The sequence below is a fragment of the Mastigoproctus giganteus genome, chromosome 13 (genome assembly GCF_048544385.1).
Source record: "Mastigoproctus giganteus isolate SK-2022 chromosome 13, ASM4854438v1, whole genome shotgun sequence".
Taxonomy (NCBI): domain Eukaryota; kingdom Metazoa; phylum Arthropoda; class Arachnida; order Uropygi; family Thelyphonidae; genus Mastigoproctus; species Mastigoproctus giganteus.
In genome coordinates, this window is record NC_143587.1 from 57,242,281 (window position 1) to 57,254,998 (window position 12,718).

The window sequence follows — 12,718 nt, forward strand, 5'->3', positions numbered from 1 at the left end:
AGTGAAGGGCGGTTCTGTAGCCTCTGGCTGATAAGCTTGATTACTGTCGATGAACTACTGTTGCTCCAGTGACATCGCTGAAACTTCAGTAGGATAAATGGAATCAAGAATATTGTTTATTGAGTCAGACCAGGTAATGGTTGAAGAGCCATCTGGTTTGAGAGTTGTACTAAGAACCTCACCTCTAGGCAGCCTATTGGTGACAACACGATGCCCCATGAGTCTTCATTGCCAATAGTAGAGACCAGGGTGTGCCATGATTCCTTCTTACACTTACGAATTTCCTTGGTGTACATGTTTCTAACCACCCGATATGCCTCCCGGGCAGTTTCAACCTCATGTGGGGGAAGATTGGGCACGTGCACGTTGGTAAGTTTTCCTGGCTTGTTGTGCCCTCTTTCTTAAGTCCCGAAGGTCTGTATTCCACCAGGGGACAGCATAGTGGTATGGCCTCCTACGCGGAATGGACAGATCACAGGCACTTTTGATGATGGCAGTAATATCGCGTACACAGTGATCCGGCGAGAGTGAAGCCGGTAGAGGAACATCATCCGGTAGCCTTCTGGACAGTTCCACAAGGAAGCGTTGCCAATCCGCTTTTTTGGTGTTATAACACACAATGTCCTTTGGAATCGATGCAACACGTTCCACAGAGCGAACAAAGGAGAATGTGATCACTCTGTGGTCTGAAGTGGTCCAGGACTCCTGGACTGTCCAGTCAGAAAGTTTGTTGGCTAAGTCAGGCATAGCCATTGTGATATCAATTTCGCTCTCCCAGAGTGGGCCACTGTAAGTGGGTAGATGTCCTGGGCGGCTTAAGATTTGTAAGCTTGATGTGAGGATAAGGTCCTCAAGTCTTGAGCCATTTCCTAGGGCATTCCTATCTGGTGTCTGACTGTGCCAGAGTGGCGAGCGACAGTTTGAGTCCATGCCTATCAGTAGCTGCCCACCCAGGAGGAGCTGGAGTGCCATTTCAATCAGAGAGATCACAGCAGTGATGTCTTCACCTGGATGGCTGTAGAGAGAGAGGATGAACAGTGATCCAAGAGATGTCATGATTTGGGCACAGGCACTGATGGAAGTGCATAGTGGGGTGATCTTGGTTGCTGTGATATCAGGGTTTCTGATGACAATCGCAGCCCATGGTTGGTCATTTGTACAGTGGACAATTTTATACAATGAGGGATAGCCCATAACCACCCCAAAGCGAACATAGGGCTCCTGGAGCAGGATTAGATCTATTTGTTTTTCCTCAGCCTTTATCTTCAGCTGGTCTGCAACCACTCTTACTCTCTGCGCATTTAACTGTACAATTCTTATCTCTAGTTGGTAATTGGGAGAAGGAATTCTATCCATAATTTATCCGCATTTGGTAGAGACTCTTTACTTTTAGATAGACAGGGCAGTTGGTGTGGAGCCTTTGCAGCCTTGCAATTTGTGCAGCTTGATCTCTGACAGGACAATCCTTATAGTCGTGTCCCTTTTGGGCACAGTGGCCACATGTGGATTCACGCTGATTGCAAATATGTGAGGTATGGCCAAAGTGTTTTTTTTTTTTTAGGAGCATTAGAAACTAAGGCTATATTGCTCCGAAGATATGCGGTGGTCATTTCCTGACCTTTTCGCATCCTCTGTATTTGGTGGTCATGGGCTCGAACCCCGGTCTGATCAAGAAGCGTATGCTATGCACTGCTGCTCCTGCCCACTTGGCTACAGAGGCGCCTGGCCAAAGCAGAGACACCTGTAACATCTGCAGACAGGAATATATTCTTTGAATCTATGGCTGCCCCATCCAATGAATATTCTGTTTTGAGCTCCCAGAATTTGCCATGCTCTGGTCGATAACCAGTTTATGTTTGTAGGTGACTTGGTCTTTTTGTATTTCGGACTAATATCATCTTGCAGGTATATACTTAGATTTTTATTAAAGATCTCAGCTTTGAGCTCCTCTGGTGTTAAGCTCTGGTCCACATCAAAGATCACAACTGAAGGCCTTTTTTCTTTGGGGCTTATGCCCTAAGCCCAAAATTTATCATGTCGGCATTATTCAGGATGGTTTGTGCCTCCTCCCTGGTGTCTGTTTCCATTAAGACTCCTGGATGCCTGGTCTTTCTAATACTCTTTATTTTTACAGTTTTCATCTGCTCCTTGAAGTTTTTTGTGAGTGCTTCCTTGACCGCTTCACTGGTATCTAAATGTGCGTCTTCCACTGGTTTAACCAAAATAACATGTGATTCAGGCTTTCGTACCGCCTTTTAGTTTTGTACTTTTCCTGGTTGGTTGGGCACATATTGAGCTCCATTCCTCAATGCCTCTGCAAAGGAGCGGGGGCATTGTTGCATTTGTTTTTCCCCCTCCTGTGTGAGAACTTCGATTTTTGCTTTAAGCCTCTCGTGGTCAACGTGTAATTTTTGGACCACTGTCTCCATTTTACTGAAGATCTCTATCACGTCAGTTCTAATGGCAGCAGTAATTCTACTTGATTGCTTAGCCATGTATTTTTCTAGGGTTCCTCTAATGGCAATAATCTGTTCCACTGGAGTCCCAGTCAACGGGGGAACCTGGATAATAGGGGGTTCCTGACTCTTTTTTCCTTCATGCTCAGTTTCCTGACTCTTTTTTTCTTCATGCTCAGCAGCAGTGATGTCTTCACCTGGATGGCTGTAGAGAGAGAGGATGAACAGTGATCCAAGAGATGTCATGATTTGGGCACAGGCACTGATGGAAGTGCATAGTGGGGTGATCTTGGTTGCTGTGATATCAGGGACTCTTTTGTTCTTCCTGGTCAGATTCCCCGAATGATTCATTGGCAGCCTCTTCAGAGACTTCCTTCGTTTCTGGAACATCTGTAGCAGATCTTCTTCTACCCTTCTCTTTCTTCTTGGCCTTGGTCGGTTTATTCATACCTTCTCCAGTTGCTGGGGCCTCACTCCTTCAGCGGATTGGGTAATCCGCCTGTCCCTTAACTATCAGTTCAACTTCAGCGTCGCTCATGTTGTTTTAGTGGGTATCTGGATTAACGAGAGGAATACGGATAAATGATTATCTATTCATAGTAAGTTGAAGCAGAGCTCGTTATAATTGCCAAAAAACCACAAGTAAGTGGATAGGGGCTGTACTAAGTTGGCAATTTTTTGCAGGCTGACTTCAATGTTTTAGAAAAATATATTTACATACATTGAAAATAAATGATCAAGTAGGGTAAATTTGTAAGCTCTGGAAATAGATTACCTTATTGTATAGCTTGCCCTTCTTAAGTTCAAACAAGTAAACAACAAACACGGTGCACTATTAACTACTTTCTCTTTCCTAAGAAACAAAAGGCAGAGGGTTGGAGCCTTGTTGCTCGAGGCAGGGATTAGCCTAATTGCGAGTACGTGCAGCAGGGTGGCATTCGCTCTAAGTGCTATGATACACGTGCATCCGATCACTACTGCTAAAGCATATAATTATGTCTATCTCAAATTATCAAAAAGTAAGTTTACCTCAAAAATTCAGGGCCAATAGTTGGAACTTTTGTATAGATGACATCTTTAGCTTTCAGGGTATCCGAAATAATCTACACTTGGTTGCATAATTGCACTTGAAATTAAAATAAATGTAAGAGCACAAAATCACTAGACTGACACACTCCAATATACAGGGAGCAATCCACCACAGATGGTCAACTGCTTGCAGACTGTGTACACCCTGCTATGTTACACATTTTTCCAAATGGCAATGGTGCCTTCCAATATGACACTGACAATGCGCCAAGCCATCGGGCACTTGTTGTGCAGGAATGATTTGAGGAACACAGTTCTGACTTCCAGCATATCGATTGGCCTCTGAACTCCCCCGATATCAATCCCATAGCATACTTGTGGGACACAATGGAAAGGTATATCAGGCATCTGGATACACCAATTACCTCCATATCTGCGTTGCTGACCGCATCACACAGCTTGGTTGGCCATACCTCCCGAACGCTTCCGACATCTTATTGAATTAATGCCACGTCGGATGACTGCTGTACTGAGGGCAAAAGGAAACCTACGAAGTATTAGGTAGGTGGTCATAATTCAGTGATCACTCAGTGTATATAATAGAGGTAATATAAGTAAAAATGTAATAGCATTTTGGTGTATAGTTTTGTATATTTTATTGCATAATTTGCCTAATTTTTAATGCATATTATCTGATATCTAATGATGAGTTAAATATAGTTTTTCTGCTAAAGGCATGTCATAGCATATGCATAAAGTTGTTTTGTTTGTTTGTTATTTGGTTTTTAGGAGCATTAGCAACTAAGGCCATATTGCTCAGGGGATATGCGGTGGTCATTCCCTGACCTTTCTGCATCCTCCGTATTTGGTGGTCACGGGCTCGAACCCCAGTCTAATCAAGAAGAGTGTGCTATGCACTGCTGCTCCTGCCCACCCGGCTATGGAGGTGCCATATGCATAAAGAAAAATAAGGAATGGGCAGGGCAAGGAAAGTTCAGGTAAGCTTTCATTGTTATTACTAATTAAATGCCACTTGCTACTCTTAAAAAACTTATTATACTCAGAGTTTAAAAGCCTCCAGCATTAACATTAGGAAACCAGTTATTGAGCTTATATTCTTAACACACACATCTAAGAAGATTAATCTCTGTTGACGTAGCAAGGAAAGAAAAAAAAAAGGAGAATACAGAAATTTCTACGAATGATATATATACATTAGCGCAGCAGAGAACAGAGACATTGGAATCCGTTCTATTGTTTAAAGGGTCAAAATGTTCATATTTATTACTAAGATGTTTATGAAGGAAACTTTCTTCTGCCAAAAAACAACTTGACATTGAGTGAGGTTGGTTCAATATAGTAAGAAGAGATATACCAAAATCATCAATGCACGAATTAGAGAAAAAGCATGATGCTAGTAGGATAGAAACAAGAAAGCTCAACTGTCATCTGGACAAGAGGCAAATTCCCCACTCTTAAACTATTCAAAATGAAATTTAGATTTATTAATAAATTTTTAAGTATTATGAATATTAGTATAGGCAGAAAATGAAGTCACATATTTAGATGAAAGCCCAAAATATGGTTTCGATGAAAGATTTTTGGGTGAAATAAAGGATAAACAATTTTATTCCTACAAGAATAATTTCAGTATGGTCATATTAAGCCCATTATTCAAAAATGAAGTAATTCTTATTTTCTGAGTGTTTTTAGAAGTCTAAGATGTCACTGAAAACAAGATAAATAGTAAATACTATTTTAATTTTACTCAAAAAACTATATTTTTCACGTCCTATCTCTCCACTAACTAGTTATAAATGGCTCAATTAGAAAAAAAATAAAAGAAGAATAAGAAATAACTCACCAAAAAATAATAATAAAATCCCACTTTCTTTTGATAAAATAAGACAGAGAATATTAACATCTTACCCATTTTAACTTCACTCATACAGTTCATATGTTTGGGACAAGAGGAATGCTTAAGAAGATCATTCTTATGGGCTCTCAGGGTTTTCAAACAAAAACGACAAAATGCTTTCTTATCATCATTAGGAACTGGTTCAATCCAACCTGAAAGCAATTTTAAAATTAAATTTTCAGACTTTTGAATCAAAATTTATGCTATAACAATCCATGTTTCAAAATGTATTATTATTATTATTATTATTATTAGCCATATGGTGCAAGAAAGCCTGAGGCCTATGCTGCACCAGCCAAAAAAAATTCCCGCCATAACCCAGAGAGAGAGAGAGAGGGTGAGTCAGAAGTAGAAGGGAATCACCAAGATTATAGTATAACAATCCATTTGAGAAAGGGAGTGAGAGAGAGATTTGAGGATTGCTATCAAGGCAGACGCGGTTAAAAAAAAAACAAAAAACATTTGTTCAAACAAAGACCCTGTATTCAATGTAGTGCAAACGGGCAGCAAGGAGAGCCCACGGTTTCCTACTGATAATTTATTGGACATTTGCTTGTAGAAATTGTATAGCACAATAGTGAAACTACACCTTGGAGTACTGTGTCCAAGTATGGAGACCACACTAAAAAAAAAAAAAAAAAAAAAAAAAAGCTTGAAAAGGTGGTAATAGTAGTAATGGCAAATGATGAAAACAGTTCACCCATCCTCCAAGAATTTGTGTAGTTCTCCCTTGAATTTATTCAGCCCATCCACTTACACAACAACAAATGGAAGCCTGTTCCAACAATCAACCACTGGCTGGCTGAAGGCAAACTTCCACACATCTGTCCTGCAACCATTCTTCCTGAACTTGAATTTATGCCCCCTCGTGTGTGTAGTCTCAGCAAGTGGAAGAATACCACTAACAATTCAGCTTATTCAATCCATTCAAGGCTTTAAACCCCTCAATCAGATCTCCCTGCAGGTGCCTGGTCTCAAGACTATAATTTGCAGTACTGAAGCCTTTCTGGGTAAGAGCACCCTTTTGTTTCGTTCACCAATCTAGTTGCCCTTCTCTACACCCATTCCAGCAGATTTACATCCTTCCTAAAGTGAGGCCTCCAGACCTATATATAGTACTCAAGATGCAGCCTAACCATGACCTTATACAAAGAGATAATCGCCTCCTTATCCCTGCTAGCAAAGTTTCTGCATATCATTGACAAAACCCCACGAGCTGTCCTGGCAGCATGTATGCACTACTCAGAGAATTTCATATCTGACTGCACAGTTACTCCAGGTCTTTTTCATTCTCCATTATCCTGAGTGTAGTAGCACACAGTTGATAAGTTACTCTGGGGTTACTGCTACAATGTGAATTACTTTGCATTTGTCAATGTTAAATTTCAACTGCCATTTCTGTAATAAAGATAGGTGGTCCAGAATCAGAGCTATGATGGATGATGTTACCAACAGATTGTCAGATTTTCAGAGAGGTAAAGAGAGAATTATTATTCATGTGGGAACTAACAATATTAAACGTACACGACCTGACCATTTGTTGGATAAATATAGAAATGAGCTAAAAAAATGCTGCAAGTTAGGTCAGAATGTGTGTTTGTAATTCTGCCCAGACAGTATAAGAGGCATATATTGAAATGCCTTGTGGATTAACTCAAGACTTATAGCAATCTGCAAGGCTCTGTTGGGGAAATTTTTATCAGAGTGGTCCACATTTGTGGGTAGAAGGAATCTATTTTGTAGAGATAGTATTCATTTGAACAAAGATGGTGCAAGGATTTTTGCCAGTGTCGTTGAGGATACCCAAGGGTTCATGGAAACTGCTAGTTGATGGAGGGGGGGGATAATTTAGATCTGTGTTTATCTGATGATATGGGTCAAAGTAATGCTTGCACTCACTTCATGAATTCTTGTTTGTTGCTACAACAGCTGATGTTGATAAGATGTTCTGAGGATATCAATGTTTCAAATGAGGGGGAAGGTAAAGCTTGTGATACAAATCTAAATAACTTCAAGGGGCATGGTCAGGGTAATAAACTATAGAAGATTACTTAGTCTCAACTAAGTCTATGATAATGTCAGGAGTGTTGTCAATAAAATAGCTGAATTTGAATTCCTGGTTAGGACAACTAATGCTAATATATAACAGAGCTAACAAAAACATGGTGCCACCAATAAAGTGTGGATGACGAGTTGCACTACTTATACATATTGTAGTTGTATTTAGGAAAGGTAGGAAAAATAGAAGGGGTGGAAGGGTCATGCTTCTTAATAAAAGCAGCCTGAGTGTGAAAAGAACTTTTGCTGAGTCTGAAGTTACATCTGCCAGCATAAAATCTGTGTGGTGCGAGTTAGTTGGAAGCAAAGGAACAATGAGAGTGAGAGTAATCTACAGACCAGACGACTGTGAAGAATATGACAAGGGTCTTTACATGCAGATAGAATGTGCATGCAAGTATGAATGTGTTATTATGGGAGACTTTAACCTGCTCCAGATTGATTGGAATAAGTCAGAGGGAAACTCACCATGGAGAAAAACTTTTTAAAATAAACTAGATGATTATTATTTGTATCAACATGTTAGAGAAAGTACTAGGAGTGAGAATATTCTTCACCTCATCATTACTATCAATTCATATGACATCATAGGGCTTAAAGGAACCATGTCGGAGAATGATCAATGCAATTGTCAGTTGGAAGATGAAAAAGGATATTGCAGTAGTCAAAGGTAAAGGCACAGGTTTTAACTTCAGAAGATGGGACTTTGACAGTTTAAGGTGCTATATGGCATTTGTGAATTTGGCAGACTGAAGAACTTTTGAGCATAAAGGCAAGTAAGGCTCCCAGAGTTGATGCCATATAACGTGTACTTTTGAGTGAGAACAAGAGGGAGTGTACTGAACCATTGAGTTTAATTATCAGGGCACCTTTGGACTCGGGGGGGGGGGGGTCCTTTGGATTGGAGACGTGGCAATTATTGAAAATACATAAAGACTAACCAATCTTTAGTCTTTATGTTCATATGTCATATATTTTCATATATGACATCAATGAAGGGATAGAAGGTGTGATGGCAAAATTTGCAAAAAATTAAAAGATTGGCAAAGTCATTAATGATCAGGGCCAAGCAGTGCTCCTTCAGGATGACTTGAACAGATTTCAATATTTAGCAGCTATATTTTAATACTGCTAAATGCTAAATTAAATAAATTATACACTTAGGGGAAATAGCAACCCACAAATAAATTATACACTTGGTGAAATAGTAACCTAAAAATAAATTGTACGCTTGGTAGGGTTGAATTAAAAATAGTGGAAGAAAGGGATCTGGGAGTTACAATATGGATAGATATGAAGTTTTCTGAACAGTGTAAACAGGCAGCAAGTAAAGCCCATGGCAGCAAATAAAGCCTATCAATGATTTATCAAATTATTATTATTATTAGCCATATGGTGCAAGGAAGCCTGAGGCTTATGCTGCACCACCCAAAAAAATACCCAGAGAGAGAAGCAGAAGGGAATCACCCTTCTGCTTCAGAAAGAGAATGATGATATCCAGCTCAGAATCCTGGGTGTGCCAAGCCCATACTCACCAGATGTGAGCCCCTGGGGAAAAGAAACATCATTTTAGATAAAGTATATACAAACACTCAGAAGAAAGTCACTCTATAAGGCAATTGTAAGACTCCCAAGTGTTCAACTGTGTTCAAGTATGGAAAATTCATCCAGAAAAACACACTGAGTTTCTTGAAAGGGTCCAAAGACAGGCAACTTGAATGGTGAGATCAGCAGAAGGATGACCATATGAGGAAAGACTCCGATTATGTGGGCTACAGACTTAGCAACCAGGCACCTCAGAGATGATCTGATTGAGGTTTATCAGATCATGTGAATTGGAATATCATCGGTTTGGCTGAAACAAGAAGAAGAAATGAATCACTTATAAGTTTATGAAGTGGAAATCTGCTGTACACCAATGGAAACAGTGAAAGGAGTGAAGGTGGAGTTGGGTTTCTGGTCCATAAATATTTTAAAAACAACATTTTGGAATTCAAAAGTACATCACCAAGAGTGTCAAGACTAATACTCAAGATTTCTAAGAGATACCAGCTAAAGATTATAATGATTTATGCACCAACATCGAGCCATGATGATGAAGAGGTTGAAGAAATGTACACCGAAATTGAGTCTTCTAGATGAGCAGAAAACCCATTACACTATTATTATGGAAGACTTCAATGCTAAGGTTGGAAAAAGACAAAAGAGCGCAGAAAGGGGAACTATAGGAAATTTTGGAATTGGTGAAAGAAATGAAAGAGGTGAAAGACTTGTGGAATTTGCAGAATCTCAAGGACTGTCAGTAATGAACACTTTTTTCAAGAAAAGGGTGAACAGAAAGTGGACATGGAAGAGTCCAAATGGATTAACTAATAATGAAATCGACTTCATCCTCACTAACAGAAGATATATTGTGAATGATGTTACCGTCCTGAATAAGGTAAATGTTGGAAGTGATCACAGAATGGTAAGATGTACACTTGATATAGATGTAGGAAAGGAAAGGAAAAAACTGACTTGAATAAATAATACAAAGGTCTTTGAGATAACAGAAGAGAGAAAAAGCAATATGTACTGGAACTTAAGAACAAGTATGAGCTTCTGCAAACTGCTGAGGACCAAGATATCGACAAGGAATATTACAACTTTTTGAAAGTGATAAAGCCCAAGAAACCTATAGGGAAAAAGAAATCCAAAGAAGAAAAAATTAGTCAAGAAACACTTGTCATGATGAACCGAAGATGACAAATGAAAAGCAAGAAAAACACTGACAGGGAGAAAATTGAGTATACTGAGTTATGCAAAGCCATTAGAAAGAGACTCAAAGAGGACATAAGAAGATTTAACACAAGAAAAGTAGAACAAGCATTAAGGGAAAACAAAGGATTTAAATCAGCAGCCATGAGCAGTAATACAGAAAGACAAATGATACTGAAACTGAAGAATAGCGATGGTGTACTTATAAACAGCAGAGAAGGCATAATTCAAATAGCAGAAGACTACTATAGAGAATTATACAAGGAGCAGGGGAATGATGCCAGCAGTGGGGAAGATGGATTGCAAAGTAGCAACACATACGACATACCCGATATTCTTCCTGATGAGGTAGAACATGCATTGAAGAAAATGAAGAATCAGAAAGCCCCGGGGGAAGATGAAGTTACTGTAGAGTTGTTAAAATTGGGAGGAAGAGACATAACACAAAAACTGGCAAGGCTCTTCACAAAGTGCATTAGAAAAGGTGTGACGCCTAAGCAGTGGAATAATGCAATCATAGTTTTGCTGCATAAGAAAGGAGATAAATCAGAAATTGGAAATTATAGACCAATTAGCTTGTTATCCCACATCTACAAGTTGTTCACAAGGGTCATTACTAACAGATTAGAAAGAATACTTGATGAGAATCAACCGAAAGAGCAAGCTGGCTTTAGGACAGGATTCTCAACTATGGATCACCTTCATGTAATATCACAGCTAATGGAGAAAGCAAATGAATATAAAACCCCATTATGCCTGGCATTTGTGGATTATGAAAAGGCATTTGACTCCATACAGCATAAGGCAATGTTTCGGGCACTGGAAAGACAAGGCATTGATACCCCATATATTATGATTTTGAAGAAAATATACAAGAGTGCTACCTCCTTTATTAGACTAGACAAAGACAGTAGGAAATTTAAAATTGAGAAAGGAGTTCGACAAGGAGATACAATATCTCCGAAGCTGTTTACTGCTGCCCTTGAGGAAGCTTTCAGAAGATTAGACTGGTCGCAGAAAGGAGTCAGTGTGAACGGAGAGTACCTAAACCACTTACGATTTGCAGATGACATTGTGGTCATAAGCCATGATCCCAAAGAATTAGAGGAAAATCTTAATCAGTTATGCACAGCTAGTAAGGATTTTGGACTAAAGATGAATATGGCTAAAACAAAAGTAATGATGAACAAGTATGCCACAGAAAGGGAAATAATGATTGAAGGAGCAGTAATTGAAAAGGTGGAGTCATATACTTATCTGGGACAAGTTATTAGCTGTAATAATGATAAATGGCTGGAAGTCAAGAGAAGAATAAATTTTGGATGGATAGTATTCAGGAAATATAGTCACATACTGAAGAGCAATATCCCAGTTTGTCTGAAACGTAAAATAATGAACCAATGTATACTCCCCACCATGACTTATGGAAGTGAAGCTTGGGCACTCACCAAAAGAATGGAAGAGAAGCTGAGAACTACACAGTGAAGAATGGAACGAATCATATTGGGAATCAGACTGTTAGATAAGAAGAGAAACACATGGATTAGGCAACAAACTCAAGTAAAGGACATTCTTATCAAAACTAAAGAACTAAAATGGTCTTGGGCAGGACACATAGCTCGAAGACATGATGACAGATGGACTAAGAAAATAACAGAATGGTATCCAAGAGGTGCTAGAAGAAAACCTGGAAGACAAAGGCGGAGATGGATAGATGAAATTCATGAGTTTGTGGGTAGTAAATGGATGTCCAGTGCTCAAAACAGAAGGAACTGGAAAGTTGCTGGAGAGGCCTTCATCCTGCAGTGGATTGAAAATGGCTGCTGATGATGATGATGATGAGGCTCTAATAGGATTAGTAAAATTAATGAAGGTGGAATTCTCACTGTTATAAAGAATTCCAGAACTAGGAGTCATAAATTCAAATTACTGGGGTTGGTTATATGTGTTTATTATTATTATTATTATTATTATTATTATTATTATTATTATTAGCCATATGGTGCAAGGAAGCCTGAGGCTTATGCTGCACCAGCCAAAAAAGAAAAAATTTTTAATTATCCCCAGAGAGAGAGAGAGAGAGTGTGTCACAAGTAGAAGGGAATCACCAAGAAAGAGAAGAATGATGATATCAGCTCAGGACCCTGGGTGTGCCAAGCCCATACTCACCAGATTAGACTAAATGATGTTTAGATTACATTGTAGGAAGTTTTCTTGAGCCAGCAAATCATTGATTGGTGAAACAAGTTGTGATTGCAGGTGGTTGACACTGACAGATTGAATAAATTCAAAGGTCAACTGGATAGTTACCTGTGTGAGGAGGGAAGCACATAATTTGTATTTTCTGATCCATTGTGTTTTTTTTTTTTTTTTGACAGTGCAGAAAAAGCCTGTGCCTTCCTTGCACTATATGACGAATACTATTACCATATTTCTCAGCTTAACGATCCAATTTTCCTAGATCTTGTTGTAGTAACTCACCCTGACGACTATCATTAAC

The 12,718-nt window shown here is 39.2% G+C and overlaps 1 protein-coding gene across 1 annotated transcript in view; it reads right to left on the reverse strand.

Moving 5' to 3' along the window:
• LOC150076080 (uncharacterized) overlaps positions 1-12,718 on the reverse strand; it is a 208,389-nt gene that overhangs the window by 145,277 nt on the left and 50,394 nt on the right. The window contains exon 3 of the mRNA XM_090387450.1: positions 5,415-5,555. Coding sequence (XP_090243576.1) covers positions 5,415-5,555 — 141 coding nt within the window. The remainder of the gene's footprint in view (positions 1-5,414; positions 5,556-12,718) is intronic.